Genomic DNA, 21,699 nt, shown 5'->3' on the forward strand with positions numbered 1-21,699 from the left:
AATACCACAGACAAGGTTAGACTTTCCGGATTCCCAGGATCCTACTCGGAATACCACAGACAAGGTGAGACTTTCCGGACCCTCATAAATGCCGCCATCTATCTAGCTTATACCACGAAGATTCTGTTGGGGAATCTAAGAGATACACATTCAAGCTCTGTTGCATGTAGAACGGAAGTGGTTGTCAATCACGCGCGTTCATAAGTGAGAATAATAATGAGGGTAATTTGACTCATCACATTCATCATGTTCTTGGGTACGAATGAATATCTTGGAATAAGAATAAGAGAGAATTGAATAAAAGAAAATAGAATTTCATTAATACTTGAGGTACAGCAGAGCTCCACACCCTTAATCTATGGTGTGCAGAAACTCCACCGTTGAAAATACATAAGCAAGGGGTTCAGGCATGGCCGAATGGCCAGCCCCCAAAACGTGATCACAGGATTCAAATTACAATCCAGGATGATAATATGATAGTAAAAAGTTCTATTTATAATAAACTAGCTCCTAGGGTTTACATGAGTAAGTAATTGATGCATAAATTCACTTTCGGGGCCCACTTGGTGTATGCTTGGGCTGAGCTTGATTAATTCACGAGCTGAGGCTTCTCTTGGAGTTGAACTCTGAGTTTTGACGTGTTTTGGGTGTTCAACTCCGGATCATGACGTTTTTTCTGGCGTTTAACTCCAGACAGCAGCGTGTACTTGGCGTTCAACGCCAAGTTACGTCGTCATTCTTCGAGTAAAGTATGGACTATTATATATTGCTGGAAAGCCCTGGATGTCTACTTTCCAACGCCGTTAAGAGCGCCCCAATTGGAGTTCTGTAGCTCCAGAAAATTCATTTCGAGTGCAGGGAGGTCAGATTCCAACAGCATCAGCAATCCTTTTGTCAGCCTTCTTCAGAGTTTTGCTCAAATCCCTCAATTTCAGTCAGAATTTTCCTAAAATCACAGAAAAACACACAAACTCATCGTAAAGTCCAGAAATGTGAATTTAACATAAAAACTAGTGAAAACATCCCTAAAAGTAGCTTAAACTTACTAAAAACTATATAAAAATAATGCCAAAAAGCGTATAAATTATCCGCTCATCATGGACCGAATCCAAACTGAGCTCAGGGCCCATCATATAACTTATGAACACAGCTCTTTCTCCCATCATTCATCACATGTCACGCTAAAAACTATAGAGGGGGAGGGGGAGAACACAAGTGAAACCCAAACCCTTGCTCCAATTTCAATTTCACTTATTTTTCAGTCCAGAGTTCCGATCGCCGTATCGTTTGCGGTCACGCGATTACCGAGTCGAGCTCTATAAAACCATTTAAAAAATTTGGTAAGAAAATCTCAATTTAACACTCAGTCTCTTCTTTCTCAATTTCGAAAAACTTGGACCTTTGGGTATTGAAATTTGCAATTTATTTTGGTGTTTTAGGATCAAATTAGCACGAGAAAATTATTGTGTTCTATTTAAATGGTGCACGGGTAAGGTAAGAACCCTCAAACCCTCTGTAGATTATTGAGTTAGTAAGCTTTGATGTTGATTATAATGATATGTTGTGGAAATAGATTGAATTATGAGTTTTGGAGATAAATTGATAGAAGTGAAAGCTTAAATGTGGACCTTGGAGGCTGGATTTTCTGTTTCGTGTATGTTTGGAGCTTTGGCGGTTGTGGAATGGTGATAATAAAGGTGTTCTGGGCTTAGAAAAGAATCGGCCAAGGTATGGTTTTGCTTTCTCGTAGATAATAGATAATGTCATGCAAAAACTTAGGCTAGTCGACTGCAGGATTAGTTGAAATATGTGAACTTGTTAATGTTTAGTATTTCTTGCAAAATTGTTGAGTTTAATATAGAAATGTGGTGTTGATTGATGTGGATAAGGATATCTAATGGTTGATGAGGATGATGCTTATGAGTGGGATGTTGTTATAAATATGAATTATATTGTGTTGATTGTGAATAGTTTGGAGTGAAATTGATAGAATTGAGATTTCATATATTGTGAAAGAGACAGAAGGGATATGTAACTATTTTGGACATATTTAGTATTATTTTGGGGGTGTGAAACATTGATTTGAAATGAGGTTGTTGGTAAAAATAGAGGTTTGGAGATTTTGTGAAAAATTTATTTTTAACCAATTTTTAGTGGGTTATAACTTGGATTTCGGACCCTCAAATTTTATCAAAGTTTTTTAAATGAAAATTTGGTCCGTGAAGTTTGTGTCATTTGAAAAACGGGCTAAAAATAATTTTTAACAAAAAAGTTATGCGCGTTAGAAGTTTAGTGTACAAAAGTGATTTTTGCAGAACTTTACAGCTTTTTACCACTTTTGATGGGCATGCGTATGCAAATACACACGCGACGCGGACCCTGTGCTCTGCCCAGACGCCCCGCGTACACGGGTGTGTGCATGCGTACGCAAACGAGAAAATTTATTACAAGCTCGCATACACGGGCAGTTCCTGTAACAGCCCAGACCACCCGCTAGCACGATATTGTCCGCTTTGGTACACAAGGCCTCACGGTTTTGTCTTTGACGATAGGGATGCTAGCCGAAGCCCCCACACTCACTCGTCAAAACGCGTCATGCTAGATAAAGGTATCCACACTCTTATAAGGCACGCTTCATTCCCCTCCCCAACCGATGTGGGAGCTTACAATCCACCCCCCTAAGGGAGCCCAACGCCCTCACTGGCACATCGATTCGGGTTCTGGCTCTGATATCATCTATAACAGCCCAGACCACCCGCTAGCATGATATTGTCCGCTTTGGCACACAAGGTCTCACGGTTTTGTCTTTGACGATAGGGATACTAGCCGAAGCCCCCCACACTCACTCGTCAAAATGCGTCATGCTAGGGAGAGGTATCCACACCCTTATAAAGCATGCTTTGTTCCCTTCCCCAACCGATGTGGGACCTTACAATTCCATGCAACACAGGACGGATTCTCTATCCAAAGGGGATCGCATAAGTGGATAAGAGTTGCATACGCGAGATGGGCAAATGACACCCCCGCGTACGCGAAACATGGCATGCGTACGCAGAATCCCTATTTTTGGAAAAAGTGCATTTTCATGATTTCAACCGATTTTTTAATCTCTAAACCTCTATATATAGTTACCTTCTAAAGTCCCAAATTTAGTTTCTAGTCTTAGGGAGAGGGGTGAACCTAGGAGGGATGGTAACTTGGAAGTAAAAAATGATTGTGAAGTGGTGATTTTTTATGAGAAGTGCTGAACTACTAAATATGTGATGAATGATGGCCGTAATGATATTGATTAATTGAATTTGATTAATTATATGGCTTATTGCAATTCTATTTTACCTGAGATACGAGCTTCCCTGGGTTGAAGCAGTGGCTAGCCACCACTCGCTTCAGGTTGAGACTCGATACTCTGTTGATGTTAAGTCGCAGGATGTGGTCGGACACTTCAACGCCCATGTATTTGTCTAATTTGTTTGAATGTTCATTACTTGGGTTTGCCTATTTGATTAGCTATGCCTACTTGCTATATGTTTTATTTGTGGTAACTACATTTTATCTGTATTTTCCTTGTCTGTATTGTATGTCTATGCAACTGAGAGATCCCTTGTCTGGCGGAAGAGTGATAAGGGTAGTTCCACCGGTATTTCGGAGGATCGGAGGAGACAAAAGTGAAGTGTTAAGTTAGGTTAGGCTTAGAACATACACATCTTAGATAATCTAAACCATTTACACTACAAGAATTTGACAGATTAGCGACGAATTTTTGCGAGAAATATTTTTTGTCACTAATCCGTCACTAACTTGCGAAGAAATAGTGACGTACTAACGACAAAATTAATGAGCGGTCACAAAATACCTGAACTTGAGAAAAGCGACTGATTAGCGAGAGATTTACGAGTAAGTTTGTTTCTCGCAAATTAAGTTTCGTACCTAAAAAAAGAGCGAGAAAAATTTCCTCGCTAATTTGTCACAAAATAATTAGCGAGTAACAATGTTCTAGCAAATCAGTCACTTAGAAGTTCAATCGAATAAAAGAAAAATAGCGAGGGATATTATTGTCACTATTCCGTCGCAAGTGTTTGATATACAATTAGCGAGAAATAATTCACACACTAGTTCGTCGCTAAATAAACTTTGTGCGAAAAGACTAATTAGTGAGGAACAATGTTACTAGCTAATCCGTCACAAAGACTTGAAATGCATTTTGTGATTGACAAATTCCTAGCTAATTTGTCACCAAAGTTTTTATTTTTAGCGAGCAACTAGTTTCTCGCTAATTTGTCGCATAATATTGTAAAAATTCAGTGACAGAAAACAGTCGTCGCTAACCCGTCGCAACGGAAAATCATTCAGCTAGGGAAGTGTTCCTTGCTAATTAGTCGCTAAAGGGGAAATACAGATATTGAATGCCTAGAACCTAAGTAGTGAGAAATTTGCGACCGTTTAACAACCGACACACTTCGTTCGCTGATTTCAAGTCGCTGATTAGCGAGCGAAATACATTTGTCGCTAAGTTGTCGCAAGTTTAATTTAGCGAGCGACTTAGCAACGGCAATATTGTCGCAAAGCAAAAACTATATCCTACCTAATTTGTAGCAAATTACTCGCTAATCTTGTTGGAAATCCGTCGCAGAATTGTAGTAAATCCAAAGCTAACCGAGAAAATGTTAGAAGTAATTGGTCGCAATTGAGTCACTAATCAAAAGCTTATTTAGTGAGGAATTAGCGGCCGCTTAACAACTGATAGACTTTCCTCACTTATTTCATGTTGCTACTAATTTGTGAGGAAATACGTTAGTCTTTATTCTCTCACTACTTTAACTAGTGGCTCACGTGCCTGTTCAGCCGCTTTTCTATTGAGTTTAAAAAATTAATTTTATATTTTTATTTTTAAAATTATAAATTTAGTTTTAATAATTAAAAATAAATATTAAAAAAATACATTCAGTTATTTAACATGTAAATTGTGTAAAATAAATAAATTTTAATGAAAAACAAGATGAAAAAAATATTTTGTTATTATTATATGTAACAAAATGAATATAAACACTTATTAATATTATATAAAGATTAGTCATTTATAAATATTATTAAATTTATTTATTTACTCAATCTTGTTTTATTAGAAACAAATTTAAAAATTTATATCGAAATTATCCTTTATCTCCATCCATAATTCTAATAGCTAAAAATCCTATCGAAATCATTTTTTTAATTTTTTAATTTTTAAAAATTATTTAATTTTTATTTTTATTAAATTATCTCATCATATTATACACTACCATTTTCTCTTATCCTTGTATATACATATATAACTATTATTGTCTCTGATTAATAGAATTAGCATTTTAAAAATTGGTCAAAAATATAATTATCAGTTAATTTTTCTTCCTTGTTTTTACCGTTACCTTTTTTATTTTATACATAACTTCTATTCTTGTTGTCCTTTTTTTTATTCTAATGAGTACATGTAGTACTCTTTTCTATCTTTTTAATACTTAATGAAAAAAAGATAACGATAGATATGTGTATGAAAAATGGTTAAAAAAATTATGAAAAAAAAAATTAAAAACTTTAAAAGAATAATAAAACTAAAGATGATTTAAGATATTAAATATAAAAAGGTATTAAAGATGATTTAAGATATTAAATATAAAAAGGTTCCGGGGAAGAAGGTTCCGGGTGCTCTCTGTCTCCTCATCCCCTCGTCCTCATAAGCACGCCGTCCTTGTGCAAGTCGTCGCCGGCAGCAGCGGTAGCAAGTTCCGATGGGTGGGTCTTCATTCGTCGTCTTACTTTGAGCCTCGTCGTCAGCTTCTTGTGGCGCACCCCGATTTGGTCAGTTCCAATATAATTAATTTTTCCTTTCTTTTTGTTTTAGTTGTGTTGCTGTAATTCATCATTGTACTTTGATAATGTCGTTGAAAATTGAATTTGTTGCTGATATTTATTTTTGAAACCTTTTGAATTTGTTGTTGTTCTGAAATGATCACTCAAATGTGTTCATAGTTGAGATAATTTGTTACTGATTGGACTTTGTGCTATAAAGTGTTTGTTTTGAAAAATAATTTATTAAATGAGTTTTTAAAAGATAATTTTTAAATAAATTTTTAGCATTTATTTTTTATAAATTAAACTAAAAATAATTTTTAATAAGAACTAGAAATAATTTTCAATAAGCACAACCAATACTAATTATATTTAATAAGGACAACTAATAACTTTGAATTAGATCACCATACTAAATCGAAACCATTGGCTTCGATTTACCATGGGCATCTGTTCACGTGTATAAATCGAATCTCTTTATTTCGATTTACATGCATATATAGATCGAAGCTATTAGTTTCGATTTATAGGTATATGTTAATTTGCATGCAATTCGAATATAATAAATTCGATTTACTACTGGTTCCGTAAATTGAATTTAATAGATTCGATTTATATAGAAATAGATCTTGGGATATTCAGGTAGTCATTTTGTTTTGCGGGATTTGGATAATTTTGGGTCATAAAAATTAATTTTTTATTCTTACCCCATCGTGATCTGAAAGAACCCCAACGTCTCTCTCCCTCAAGCTCTCTCACCTTGCTCACGCCACCTCTCCCTCCAGCTCTCTCACCTCGCTCACACCACTCTCTCCCTCAAGCTCAGTCGCCGCCGCCAGTTGGTTAGCTTTTTTCACTGTCACCATCTCACACCCAGCCGCGGAAGAAGGTCCCGGGCTCTCTGTCTCGTCATCCCCTCGTCCACAGCCGTCCCTGTGCAGAGGTAGCAGGTCCCCGGTGGGCGGGTCTTCATTCGTCGTCTTACTTTGAGCCTCGCCGTCAGCTTCTTGCGGCACACCCCGATTTGGTCAGTTCTAATATAATTAATTTCCCCTTTCTTTTTGTTTTAGTTGTGTTGCTGTAATTCATCAATGTACTTTGATGATGTCGTTGAAAATTGAATTTGTTGCTGATATTTGTTTTTGAAACCTTTTGAATTTGTTGCTGTTCTAAAATGATCACTCAAATGTGTTCATGGCTGAAATAATTTGTTACTGATTGAACTTGAATGCACTTTGATTTTGTTGTTGAAAGTCGAATATGTTGCTGAAATTTGTTATTAGAACTTTGAATTGGTTGCTGTTCCAAAATGATTACTTAAATTTGTTCATTGCCGAAAGAATTTGTCAAGGATTGAACTTGAATGCAATTTGATTTTGTTGTTGAAGGTTGAATTTTTGTTGAAAGTTGAATGTGCTGCTGAAATTTGTTGCTGGAACCTTGAATTTATTAGTGTTTATGTGATTTATATGCATGTTAAACATTGGTATTACAACTAAAATGAAACTTTAGTCCAGATAATCATGGCGCCTGATAGGAGTTGGATGTCACGAAGGCAAGATTGCACTGGTCATCTAAGTGAGGAATTTAAGAAAGGTGTTATGGAATTCGTAGATTTTGTAGAAAGAAACCCGACAGTCATTGATAGTTTAGGTCGCATTCTTTGTCCATGCACAAAATGTAAGAATAGGATTAGGGATGAAATATTTTGGGTCGAAAAGCATTTGTGTGATCGTGGGTTTATGGAGGGTTATATAAACTGGACTGCTCATGGTGAGGAAAGATGGGTTGAACAGGACGCAACAAATGTTACCCAAGAACATGAAGAAGAGATTACAAATCCATATGTAGACATGGTAATTGATGCTGCAGGTGATAACTTAAACGTAATGGAAGGTTTAGAAGAGGATCCAAATCCATCAGCGTCGAAGTTTTATAAGTTGCTGAGGAGTGCTGACGAACCTTTGTGGGATGGCTGCACCAAGCACACAATATTGTCAGCTGTAACCCAGCTAGTGAACTTGAAATCAGAATTCAACATGAGTGAGAGTTGTTATAATCGAATGGTTGCCATAATCAAGAGCATGCTCCCAGAATCAGAGAAGTTGCCAGAAGATTTCTACCGGTCAAAGACAATGATTCAAGAATTGGGATTAGGATATGAGAAAATTGATGCTTGTCCTAATCACTGCATGCTATATTATAAAGAAACAAGTGACAAGACTAGTTATGTAGCCTGCACAATGTGTGGACACCCACGATTTAAGCCAAAGGCAGGGGATACAGTTAATAGCAGTAGAGATGTGCCATACTCAATATTGAGATATTTTCCTATTACTCCAAGACTTCAACGTTTGTTTATGTCTAAAACTACTGCGCAATATATGAAGTGGCATGTGGATGGAGTACGCCACGATGAATCGGTTATCACACATCCGGCTGATGCTGATGCTTGGAAACAATTTGATGCCACCCATGAACTATTTGCCCAAGAACCTAGAAATGTTAGGCTTGGACTCTGCACTGATGGTTTTAATCCATTTTCTGGCTCGAAGACTCCATACTCATGTTGGCCTGTGTTTGTCACACCTTACAATCTTCCTCCAAGTATGTGCATGAGAAGAGAGTACATATTCCTTAGTCTTTTGATCCCTGGACCGAAGTCTCCTGGAAAAAGATTAGATGTTTATCTTAGACCGCTGATTGACGAGTTAAAGGTTTTGTGGGACAATGGTGTTACTACTTATGATGCATGGCAAAAGAAAAATTTTAACATGAAGGCAGCATTATTGTGGACTATAAGCGATTTTCCGGCTTATGGAATGTTGTCTGGTTGGAGCACTCACGGTAGACTTTCTTGTCCGATTTGCATGAAGAACACTAAATCGTTTCGACTACAACACGGCGCTAAACCCTGCTGGTTTGATTGTCATCGACAGTACTTGCCTGCTGGTCATGCATTTCGTCGTGATCGGTACTCTTTTAAAAAGTCAACCGTGGAAAACTCTTTTCCACCGAAACGAATGAGTGGAGTTGACATCTTAAATGAGTTGGACAAACTCGAGGAAGCTAACTTTGGGGCTAATTCGAGAGGAAAAAAGGGTGACTTTGGTACCATTCATAATTGGGTGAGAAAAAGTATATTTTGGGAGTTGCCTTATTGGTCAACTAATTTGATAAGACACAATTTAGACATTATGCATATTGAAAAAAATGTTTTTGACAACATCTTTAACACTGTTATGGACGTAAAGGGCAAGACAAAAGACAACGCGAATGCAAGAGAAGATTTGAAGCTAATATGCAAGCGCCCTAACTTGGAGTTGGTATTCGAGAATGGAAAGTACAAAAAACCAAAATCCACATATGTCTTAGATTCTCAACAAAGGAGGATAGTATGTGAGTGGATAAAGCAATTAAAATTTCCTGATGGTTATGCATCAAATATTTCACGATGTGTTAATCTAGCGGATGGGAAGATATATGGAATGAAGAGTCACGACAGTCATGTTTTCATGGAAAGACTAATACCGTTGGCATTTCGAGACGTGTTGCCAAAATCCATATGGGGAGTGCTAACAGAACTCAGCTTGTTCTTTAAAGAAATTTGTGCTACTGAAATACGCCCTGATGCTGTAGAGCAGACAGAGATTTCCATTATTGAAACGGTTTGTAAGCTAGAAAAAATTTTTCCTCCAGCTTTTTTTGATGTGATGGAGCATTTAGTTATCCACATCCCCTATGAAGCTAAGGTTGGAGGACCTGTGCAGTATCGATGGATGTATCCATTTGAAAGGTGTATGCTATTCTTAAAACGAAAAGTTCGAAATAAGGCAAGAGTTGAAGGATCTATTTGCGAAGCATATATTTTGGAAGAAATTTCCAACTTTACTTCTATGTATTTTGAATCAACAGTACAAACAAGGCGGACTCAAGTTCCCAGGAATGATGATGGTGGCTCAAATTTGGACGAGAATCACTTGTCTATTTTTAGATACCCATGCCTTTCCATTGGGCGAGGTTCAAAAAAATACTTAACTGATGAAGAACTTCATATCGTCCACACATACATTCTTGTCAACTGCGAAGAAATAGAACCTTATCTCCAGTAAGTTAGAACTAGTTTTTATATTCATATTATATATACACTAGTTTTAAAGAAATAAATTGAATGTTATATTCATTGCTTTATTTATTAGACAATTTGAGGATTCACTGAAAGAGTTAGATCCAAATATCTCCGAGGATGAAATACTAATTGTCCGTGATAAGGACTTCAGTAGATGGATAAAGAATCAAGTGAGTGATTTTTGAAATTAAATATTTATAATATTAAAATTATTTGTATTGCAAGAATGTATAACTTTCAATTGTTAACATATTCATTTGCAGGTAGATACAGGTCATATTAGAAGTAGAATAATTCAACAGATAGCTTATGGTCCTTCTAAATCTGTCACTTCGTACAACGGCTTAAAAGTTAATGGATATAGATTTCATACTAAGGATCACGACAAAAATAGAGCTACTATGAATAGTGGGGTATGTGTTAAAGGAAATATTTATGGAGAAAATGACTTGGACTACTACGGCATTCTTGAGGAGATATTGGAACTGTCATACTTGGGTGATGGAAATTCTGTATTTATCTTTCGATGCTGCTGGTTTGACCCAATTAACGGTGTCAAAGTTGATGAGAGATATGGGTTAGTTGACATAAAGTATAAATCAAGACTACAATCAAATGAGCCGTTTGTTTTGGCTGAACAAGCACAACAGGTATATTACACAAAATACCCACATAGTGGGAATAAGTCCAACGGGGAATGGTGGGCGGCTTGTAAAGTTAGAGCCAAGCTATATATGAATGAAACTTTGCATGATCCAGATGAAGAACCCAATGGGCAAGATGACAGTAATGACTTTTATCAAGATAGTGTTTCTGAATTAAGAGCGCAAAATGTCATTTTGGAGGATGAAGTTATTTCATTGTTTGATGCAAATGCTCCAATGGAAGAGGTAAATGTAGAAGATATAAATTGTCCACTGGACACTTTGCTGAATGATGAGTTCATCAATGATAACGAAGATTTTGACGGTGAAAATAGTGAAAGTGCTTGTTCCGAAGACGAGAATGAAGACTATGTGATGTAGATTTACAAGTTTTGTGTCTTTATGTATCTCATATGTTCGATGAAATGCCTCAGCCACCCTACAAAATCACGGTAAACTATAAGTAAAACAAATTTTGTTTCTTTGATTTTTTTACCTTTTTCTCTAGAAACCGGGGTTATTTAATTGTATATGTCTACTACTCTACTGCTTCATTTTGAATTGGTTCATGTTCATTTGTTGAAATGCTCTTGTTTAATTTTTAAAATCTAATTGATCCATTCTATCAATCTCAAACTACATTTCTTGATTAGTCCTGTGCTCAGATTTTAGTAAAAGGCAGTAAAATTGGAAATTTAGTAATGAATTCTTTGTTGAAGTGTGCAAATGACAGATAAGTAAGACCATAAAATTTTTCTTAAAGTTACTTGTTTTATAGGATCATGGCAGCAGATGACATGGATCCTGTTGTGGTGTTTAATATAATTGGATTTCTTCTCTCTATAATTTCTTACATAGGCAATACTTAGTAATGTATTCTTTATATGCGAGAGTAGCTATAGAATTCCAATTTTGATATATAATAAGGTAGTAAAATAGCTTATTTATCTTTTATATAATAAAGAAGTAAAATATAAGTAAATTATACCAACCTTTGGCTTAGCTTATTAATCTTTTTTATAATAAGGTAGTAAAAAAATAAGTAATTATACCAAAGGAGCAAATGAAGTTCGAATTCAAAATAAGTAATTTACTATCATTTTAATTTGGATTATGAATTCGGAATTAAATTCAATTTAGTATTGGAACGAATATATCCAAAATATATAATACTACAAGTATATATTTATTTTGTATTATTTTACATATATCTTGGATATATTTAAAAAGATTTAATTGTTAATTTTTTAATTTCAAAACTTTATAATTTTTTTAATCAAATATATAAACATAATTAATCATACTAATAATAACTAAATATGTCTATTTGTATTGAATTGATTAAATGGTTAATTTAAATTTGTTCATTTATATTAAAAGAAAAATTCACACAAGTAATATAATATAATAACAGGGTGCCCTTTTTGGCACAATAACAAAGAAAGAAAGAGAAACAAAAACAAAACCAAAACACCCTTAAATCGCGTTGCCCTAAGCTCTCTGTGACCTCATTCCCAAACCTCCAAAAGAGCCCCTTTCTTGGAAGCTTTGAACGCAGCAGAAATTTGAACATGCAACCTCCATTTCTTCTCCATTCTTCAACCTGCCCAGCCACTGCCGCCACCGCGTCTACTCCGCCGCGGTACAAGCTGCTCAAGCATCATCCAAACGCCTTTGTTTCCATGCATTTTCGAGCCTCCACGCAGTCGTCATTTTCCGGCTGTGAAGTCTCTCCTCTGCCATTGTGTAACCCTTCGTTCAGCCATATCCATCAAGTATGAAAGCTTCAGCTTCCTCTCCCTTCTGTTGCTGATTTTTTCAAAACATGTGAAAACTAAGGTAATTTCTTTTTCGTCTTCTTTATTGTTTTAATTTTTCAGTTATTGATTTAGTTGGTCTTTGTTTTAATTGGTGAGTTACTGTTTCAATTCATCTTGTTCTAGTTATTGTGGTTTTCTATCAGTGAGGATAGTAGGTTTTTTAGTTGCTTTTTTTTGTTGCTTGGTGTTAATTGTGTTAAAATTTAATTACAAATTTAATTCTTTTTTAAAAAAATAATTTTCAAATTTAAAAATAGAAACACAAAAATTTTAAAAAGTTATAGAATATCTAATTAATAAAAAGCGCTAATAGCAAAAAACAACAACCGCGCGCACTTTTAATTTGTAGTTTGTAATACTTGAAATCAAAAATTAAAAACCCCACTAATCCCACTATCTCCCTTTCTGCCATTTAGCCATCGTAGAACAAGTAAAACAAGGATTTCTGGTGGTGGAAAAGGAAGGACTGTTGGTGCCGTTTGTTTAAGGAAGGAGGTCCGTTGAAGGAGGTCTGATTGACGACGTCGCTGTAGCAGGTCCGCTGCTCCATTCCATCTAGTTGCAGGTTATGTTAATCTCTTCTCATTCTTGTTCTTATCATTAATTTAATATGGAAGATGATACTACTTACATTCAAAATTTTATTGGATTATGGCATCTTCATTGAATTAGATTATGCTGCTGCTGTGAATTTTATTGTTCATGGAGGCCCTGCATTTTGAGATTGAAAAATATTTTTAAACCTTTAAAATCACCTCTTTCCAAACCCAAATCATTTTTTCTCAAATCCTTTAAAGGTACAGTTATATTCCATAATTAAATACTCTTGATTAAATAAAATAAATAGAGATATTATTTTATTTTTGCGCTGTTATTTTTGGTAATGACTTTTTTTACACAGTTTATTATAAGTTCATCCAATTTTAGTGTATCCATCAATTATTGCTTTCATTAATTCTTTATATACGTGTACCTATGATATTTTAGGAGGTGTTTTAATTCAACGCAATTAAAAGTGAGGGACCCAAAATTAGTAATCATACATGGTTCTTTTTCTTGGTCTAGGTACTTGGAGGTTTCTTTGTCCATAATTAAAAAATTTGGTTGGCATGTGCTAGTGAATTACTATTGAGAAATGAAAATAGAAGTGGAATAGAATAGCTAGATGCTTAGATTCACTTACTAAAAGCGCTAAGATAGAGATTTTTGTTGCCTCCAACTCTTCCAATCCGAGCTTGCCATCTATTATGTTTGATGATGCCTGAATTTATATTTTAAAATAGAATAATGAACTCTCTGATAACACTATGATATTTGGATAAGAGAAAGCCTTAACACAGTTTGGGACAGGCAAAAAAGAATAACATTAATTCTTTATATTTTAATACTTCACATATCAATTAAGTTTTCTGCATATTCAAATTTTAATTATGTCAATTATTAATAATTACATTATACACTATTGCATAGACATCTTTTAGGTTCTAATAATCAAATGTACCTTGTTAATCTACAATAGATGGATGCACCACGTGAAAACCCACTACTCTTCCTACATTTATATTGTGTGTTTTATTTATTTTTTTGCTCCTTGAACCAGGGGCTCGCAGTGCTATATCATGTTAATAGACAAAATTTGATGACTATTTCTTCTTCTAGTTTGTGGTAATATCATTATAGATTAGTTGTTTACAGTAAATTCTTTTCTCGGTGCTCTCTTTTCATTATGTTGTATGGAATATCTTTTAAATTAATTTTACTGGAATATGGTAATTCAACTTTTGTGATCTAAACTGTTGAATTTTACTGCTTGTATTTTAAATATTTTAATAACACCTTCTTTTTAATTTATTTCTTATTTGACAGATAATCATGGCACCAAAAGGTAGAGGTGGACGAATAGTACGAAACACTCGTCTCGATCAATCTCAGCTTTCCTCACGTAGGTCAGGTATACATTCGCCGTTTAATTTATTTAACCATTAACAACTCTTGATTTAGAAAATATGTTGTATGCTTATTTTATTGAGTTTAGGTGAGCAAACTGTTGACAATGATTCTTCTCAACCACCGATACATGTGTTAGGTATGTAGTTGTACTATACGTTCGAGTTGTATATCTTTAGTGTGATTTAATTAATCCTCAGCGAGGAAGTGGTTTTATTTTATCTATTTTTTTGGCTTTTTTTTGTTTAGGTCAACAGAATGGTAATAATGATCAACCTCATCTTACACATTTGAATGTGGGATCAGCATCAAACCAATCCCCACAAGTTTTATCACAATCATCACCTCAGTTAGATGGTATGACGATTTACTTCAGATAAATGTTTACGTATTCACAAATAACTACACATCTAATTGAAAATTCTCTTATTCATTGTAGGTGTGAATTCGTCTGACACATCTGCATTAGATGCAGAAGATAATGAGCTACCTAATGTTGGACAATCAAGTGTGCATGCTGAAACTAGGAGTAACGGAAAGCTAGTAATAGCTGTAGAGAAAGGCGATAAACCGTAAGTAGTTATACTATTATGTTGACCTTCCTATATCAGCATACTTTCTACTTAAAATGAAAAAGAAGAGTATCACTAGGTGCAGGATCTTTAATTTAATAGTTTATTACTAGATTTATTAAAATTGATCTAATTTGTACCTAGTTTTTTTCATGCAATCACAAATTATCATAAAAGCGATGGGGTTTTTCTCGCTTTTGGCATAGCGGGCCTCAGCGGGAGGCCCACACGACGGGCTATTAGCTCAGTGGTAGAGCGCGCCCCTGATAATTGCGTCGTTGTGCCTGGACTGTGAGGGCTCTCAGCCACATGGATAGTTCAATGTGCTCATCGGCGCCTGACCCTGAGATGTGGATCATCCAAGGCACATTAGCATGACGTACTTCTCCTGTTCGAACCGGGGTTTGAAACCAAACTTCTCCTCAGGAGGATAGATGGGGCGATTCAGGTGTGTTTGTTGTTAGAGTCTTATATATGTCTCATTTATGTTATATTATTTATTAATTATTATTATATTTATTTTTATGAAATAAATAAAAAATAAGTATAAATATGTAGATATTTTTCTTCTTTGCAAAACATTGATATTAATCTAAGCTTAAGTTCACGACATAGGAAATCCATTTCATTAAAGTCCAAAACATATGGCCATTTTAGATCACTATGGAGAAATCTATTAGTAAATAGGTTCAAAGAAATAAAGCATCTCTTTTCTTTTATATTCTCTGATCCAGTATTATCACTTCTGCTCAATTAAGAAAAATAAATATAAATATGTGCATATTTTTTGTATTCCTTTCATCTGAAATTTGTCAAAACAGCAAACATAAATATGGATAACAGCAGCTCCATGAAAATGGTATGTGACCACAGCTCCATGAAACTGGTATGTGACCAGTAGTTAATACATGCCTCTTGAGTAAACTAAATATTTGTTCTGATTATTACTTGTTTTTTTTCTGATCTGCCTCTTCATTTTTTGTGGCTTTTACAATTTGAGATAAAATATATTTGTCTTTAGTGCAAAAGACACTAACCTCCCAATATTTGGTGAATTTATGATAAATTCTCTCTATTTGTCCAAGTGACATTCACCTCTCTTTAAATGGTGCATTAGGAGTGTTTACAGTTTACCATTATATTTTAGAAAATATAAGAGTACAACATTATTATTACCTGAATTTCATTTAATCAATGCATGATTTTAGAGAAATGGGATCAGGTTTATATTTTCATCAAACCTCAAAAGGAGTGAGTCATGTGTGTAATTTGCCTTTGGTTTTATGATGATACTTTTATAGTGCATTTAATAAACTTGATTTTTATTTGAAAAACTGTTTGTTGGGATTGCTTGCATGAAGATAACAATGGTTGCTGCTTTAGTCTTGCACTATTAGGAGCTTTATATTCTTTTGATCTATTTTATTTTCATGAATTATTTTAAAGTTATGAGTAGTATAGCTAAGCCTAGAATTTTTTGTTGCTTTAATGATCTATGTTATTGTGTATTAAACTGTTTTTGATAGTTTTGTATTTTTTTAATGTAGGAAGAGATTTACAGATCATACGGTAACTCGTGACATCACGAAAGATTTATTAAGTAGGATGCTTTCTCCAGCGCCAAGATGGCAGGATTATTGTCCAAACATGAAGGACGAATTGTTTAAAGGTTTTCTGGTTAGTAATTATAATGTTGTTTCACTGCGATTTTTTACAAATAATTGGATTGAGTATTTGCTAATTCTTTTGCTCTTTAAATTTAGGAAAAACATGAATTTGCATCGAATTATGATAAGGCTCTGGCAAGAACTATTTGGAATAAGACAATGCATGACCGCTATCCTGATATTTTGAAAAGAGCAAGGGATAGAGCTTTTAAGGAAGCAAACTCTACTAGTATTGCTGATATTAAGGGTCATGGACCTAAAGCAATGAAAGTTGATGTTTGGAATGGCTTAGTTGATCATTGGTTAGATTCAAAGTGGCAAAACAAGTCTGTGGCCGGTCAAAAAAATAGGGCTGCTATGCCTACTCATAAACTACACACTGCAGGGTCTATCAGTTTTGGCGAACACAAGAGAAGAAAGGTATAAAGAAAAATATTGTCTATAACAAATGATTTATGATAGTATATTCTAATAAAGTTTGTTACAGGAAGCTAAGTTGAAGCGTTGTGTATCTTTCCTTGAAGTATATGATGATGTTCATAAGAAAAAAAGTGGAGAATATGTTTCTGAAGTATCCAAGAAAATTATTGTAAGTGTCTTTAATTTTGTAGCATAATTTAGTTTTAGTTTTCTTAATAATATGTCCTTATTTTTCTGCTGTAGGACTCATATGGAGAGGCAATATCACAAAAATATGGAGAAGATTTAATAGATCAACCTGAAGTTGATCCTGATGTGTGGACAGAAGTTGCAGGAACCAACAAGAAAGGACGAGTTCATGGGTTAGGCCGCAGTCTGGATATTGGTATTCATGATCATAGAGATGTGCCATTACCTGAAAATACAGGTGTTTCTACAGTCAAGTCAGTCTCACAAACAGACATCACTGAGGCTATTAAAGAAGCATTGCCTAGTGCTATAAATGCAGTGTTGCCTAGTGTTGTAAATGAAGCTATACAGAGTAATTTACTGTCTCTCCTTTCTAAGATTCCAGGATTCCCCCAAGAGAAGAACCATTAGAGTGATTTTGTTGGGAATAATATTTGGTTAGGTGGCTTATGTTAATCTATTTTGTTAGGCTTAGCTTATTATCGTAGTTTATTTGTTTGATAGATAATTGATTAGGCAATTTGTTTCATTTTCAGTTTTTACAGAAGTTGGCTTACTTTTATTTGGTATTTAATTTGTGAAGTATCTATGTTGGAGATGTTGCAATAGAGTTTAATAAATATGATGGGTTTGATTTTTTTTAAACGTATAATTTTTATGAACTAATTTTATATTTATGCATTATAATCTTTCATTTCAATCAATAAAATAAAAAAATAATATGATGTTTATTTTAGTATAACGAAAAAATCGGAATTCTAACTGATATTCTAGTAAAATTAGCGACATACTCGCTGTTGATGATGGCGACAAATTAAAAACTCTATTGCGACTGAAACAATTGTGAGATACCTATCGATTTGTTACTATTTTAAAAGGAATTTGCGATGACATTTTGCGATAATATTGCAATTAATTGACTACATATTATTTCTTAGCAAATTAGCGACTATTTCATAACTCTACTTTATCATTTCGAATAGCTTAGGTTTAGCGACAAAATTCCTACAAATTTGATTAAGAATTTTTAAAGATTAGCTATAGATTTGCTACACAATGTGACAGATTTGCGACCATATTAGCGGATAACTTGCGACGAGTTAGGTTCGAAAAAATTCCTCGCTAATTAGCGTCAACCAACCATTCCATTTTGTTTACGCAATTAGCTTGCATTTAGCGATGAGTCTGCTGCAGTAGAGTTTATCACTAATTAGCGACTACCGTTTAGTCCATTTCTTCTACGGAATTAGCTTTTACTTTAGTGATTGATTTGCGACTATTTATTCAGTAGCTAAAAAATTTTCCGATGAATTAGCGACTATTGTGTTTGCGTCACTGATCTGCGACTTGTAATTAGCGAGAAAACCATTAGTTGCTAGGCGGTAGCTAATCCGTCACAAATTATATTTTGCGTCAGATTAGCGACGATTTTACGACTCTTTTTGTAGTAGCTAATCGACCATATTCTTGTAGTGTTATGGATTACAGCAATTCTCTAAGTTTAATTCTTAGTGTCAAAGTTCTAGGATTGCCTCTGACTTTTCCAGGACATTATGTATTATGTATGTTGGCACTGTTACCATGCCGAGAACCCCCTAACGAACGGACTTTTGCCGGTAAAGAATTTCATAAAAATAATCACGTTGTAAGTATAGTTTCTAAACCAACAGAAAATCCTTTTGTACAAAAGTTTGGTTGTCACAAGTAACAAAACCCAATAAAATTTATAACCGAAGTATTTAAACCTCAGGTCGTCTCTCAAGGAATTGCAGGGAAGTATGATTTATTATTGGTTATGGAAAAAGGTATATTTTTGGGTTTTTTGAAATAAGGAACACGTAATTTAAATGGCAAGAGAAATAAATTAATTATCATGAACACCCTTAAGGTATGAGAATTGAAAATTCCATCCTAGTTATCCTTATCAGTTGTGATGAGAATTGTTTATTACTCCCATTTGGTCAACCTCTAACTATGAAGGTATGTTAAGTGGATAAATCAATTTGATTCTTTAAGTCCTAGTCAATTCCTAAGAAAAGACTAGAGTTAGGGAAATTCAAATCAATCAGCAAAGAATTTCAATTTTTAATCAACAAGGAGTTTGATAACTCAAGTGTCTCCAATTACTCAACACAAGCTAAGAATGTAAAAAGATAAATTAAAATCATAAATATGAAATACCTCAAATTACATTAAATAAAGAAATCAAATCTAACATGGAGTTCATAAACAAATAAAAGAGAAACTAAATTAAAAGAACATTGAACCTGGAATTAAGAGAAGTAGCCTAATCATAATAGAAATCCTAAATCCTAAGAGAGAGGAGAGAGCCTCTCTCTCTAAAAACTACATCTAAAATCTAAAATTATGTGAATGAAAGTTGTGTTGGTATCTGATAAACCATTATTTTATGGTTTATATTGTGTTTGATTGAGTGGTTTTATCAAGCTTTTCACCCACTTATTCATATGATTAGCATGTATTTACAATTCCTTCCCAAATTGTTCTATGATTGAAAACTTACTTCCCAAAGACCTTTTAATTGTATATTTTTATTCTCCTTTATACCATTCGATGCCGTGATATGTGTGTTAAGTGTTTTAAGCTTTATAGGGCAGAAATGGCTGAGAGAATCGAGAAGAAGTTTGCAAAAATAGAAGGAACACAAGAAATTGAGGAGATGTCCAGCGAGAAGCGACGCGGGTGCATGGCTCACGCGACCGTGCGAAATGGAAGAAATCAGAGTGACGCGACCGCGCGGAATGGAAGCTATTTTAGAGAGAGAGGTTCTCTCCTCTCTCTTAGGATTAGGATTAGGATTCCTCTTAAAGGATTTAGGAATATTTTTATCTTCTTCATCTCAGGTTCAATATTCCTCTATTTATTTTCTCTTTTATTTAATGACTATTCATGTTATGATTTTCTTAATTAATATAATTTGAGGTATTTCAGACCCATGATTGTTTTCTTTTATTTATATAAATAATTTGGATTTTTTCCCCTTTTGGCTTTGGTTAGGTAATTGGTAACACTTGAGTTATCAAACTCAGCAGTGATTAAAATGGGAAGATTCTAATTAATCTAGATTGCTCTAAAGCTAGTCTTCCCACAGGGATTGACTAGGACTTGAGGATCAAGTTAATTAGTCCACTTGACCTTTCCTTGTTTAATAAAGGATAACTAAGTGGGATGAAAACCCAATTCTCATCACATCTGATAAGGATAACTAGGATAGGAATTCCGATTCTAATGCCTTGCCAAGAGTTTATTTTATCATTACTATTTTATTTTTCTTATCATTTAACATACTTGTTCCTTACTTTCAAAACCCTCAATTTACAAGACTCATAACCAATAATAAGAACATACTTCCCTGCGATTCCTTGAGAAGATGACCCGAGGTTTAAATACTTCGGTTATCAATTTTATCAGGGGTTTGTTACTTGTGACAACCAAAACGTTTGTAAGAAAGGACTTTTGTTGGTTTAGAAGCTCTACTTGCAACTCTGAATTCTAGACCACGCAAAAGTTCTCTCTTCAATATCCTCATGAATAGATGCATTCCCCCACTTTATAGCCTCTAATCTGTATTTTCTGGGCCAAGAAAGGGTCAAAAACAGCCTAGAAATTGCCTTCAGTGACTTCTGATACGTCTAGCATGCGGCAAAGTGACGCGTACGCGTCGTCCATGCGTTCACACGGATTGAGTTTTTTGCCAGGTCATGCGTCCGCGGGATCCACGCGTGCGCATTGCTTGGCTTCAGGAAGCTATATCAAATTATATATCGTTGTGAAGCCCCGGATGTTAGCTTTCCAACACAACTGAAACCTTCTCTTTTGGATCTTTGTAGCTCAAGTTATGATCGTTTGAGTACAAAGAGGTCAGGCTGGGCAGCTTAGCAATTTCTTCAACTTCTTGTATTCCTTCCACTTTTGCATGCTTCCTTTCTATCCTCTAAACCATTCCTACCCTATAAATCCTAAAATCACTTAACACACAAATCAAGGCATCGAATGGTAATAAGAGAGGATTAAACATAGCAAATTTAAAGCTCAAAAAAGCATGTTCTCAATCATAGCACAAAATCCGAAAGGAAAAAGTAAAACCCTGCAAATAGTATGAATAAGTGGGTAAATAGTTGATAAAAACCACTCAATTGAGTACAAGATAAACCATGAAATAGTGGTTTATCAACCTCCCCATGCTTAAACATTAGCATGTCCTCATGCTAAGCTCAAGGAGACAAAAGGAATAAATGGGGGAAAGTAAGACTCATGCAATGCAACGCAACCTATGTATATGAATGCAACTATATGCTAAGATGATTCTGTCTACTTGGTTAAAAGTAAATAAGTTCTTCAAGACAAACATAAATCAAATATCACTAATTCAAATCATACAGTAAAGACAAGTAAACTTGTAAGAAGATAGCTCATGAAAGCAGGGAACATAGAATCAAGCATTGAACCCTTACTGGTAGTGTA

The 21,699-nt window shown here is 34.6% G+C and overlaps 2 protein-coding genes across 4 annotated transcripts; both read left to right on the forward strand.

The window, feature by feature from the left end:
* The first annotated feature begins 7,349 nt into the window (after positions 1–7,349).
* Positions 7,350–10,980, forward strand: LOC107465673 (uncharacterized). The gene is made up of 3 exons (XM_016084640.1): positions 7,350–9,934; positions 10,026–10,125; positions 10,219–10,980. The coding sequence occupies exons 1-3, from the start codon at positions 7,350–7,352 to the stop codon at positions 10,978–10,980; spliced, it is 3,447 nt and encodes a 1,148-aa protein (XP_015940126.1).
* A 1,065-nt stretch (positions 10,981–12,045) lies between these two features.
* LOC107465676 (uncharacterized) lies at positions 12,046–17,776 on the forward strand. Of its 3 annotated transcripts, none has more exons than XM_052253660.1 (10): positions 12,046–12,438; positions 12,836–12,984; positions 14,286–14,370; positions 14,455–14,505; positions 14,616–14,723; positions 14,806–14,938; positions 16,486–16,615; positions 16,702–17,025; positions 17,093–17,194; positions 17,269–17,776. In XM_052253660.1, the coding sequence occupies exons 3-10, from the start codon at positions 14,292–14,294 to the stop codon at positions 17,623–17,625; spliced, it is 1,284 nt and encodes a 427-aa protein (XP_052109620.1). In that variant the 5' UTR covers positions 12,046–12,438; positions 12,836–12,984; positions 14,286–14,291; the 3' UTR covers positions 17,626–17,776. The 3 variants fall into 3 exon arrangements, with proteins under 3 accessions (XP_052109620.1, XP_052109621.1, XP_015940132.3); XM_052253661.1 differs by having other exon boundaries at positions 14,286–14,361; XM_016084646.3 differs by lacking the exon at positions 14,455–14,505.
* The last annotated feature ends 3,923 nt before the right edge of the window (positions 17,777–21,699 follow it).

This window comes from Arachis duranensis, chromosome 9, assembly GCF_000817695.3.
Source record: "Arachis duranensis cultivar V14167 chromosome 9, aradu.V14167.gnm2.J7QH, whole genome shotgun sequence".
Taxonomy (NCBI): Eukaryota; Viridiplantae; Streptophyta; class Magnoliopsida; order Fabales; family Fabaceae; genus Arachis; species Arachis duranensis.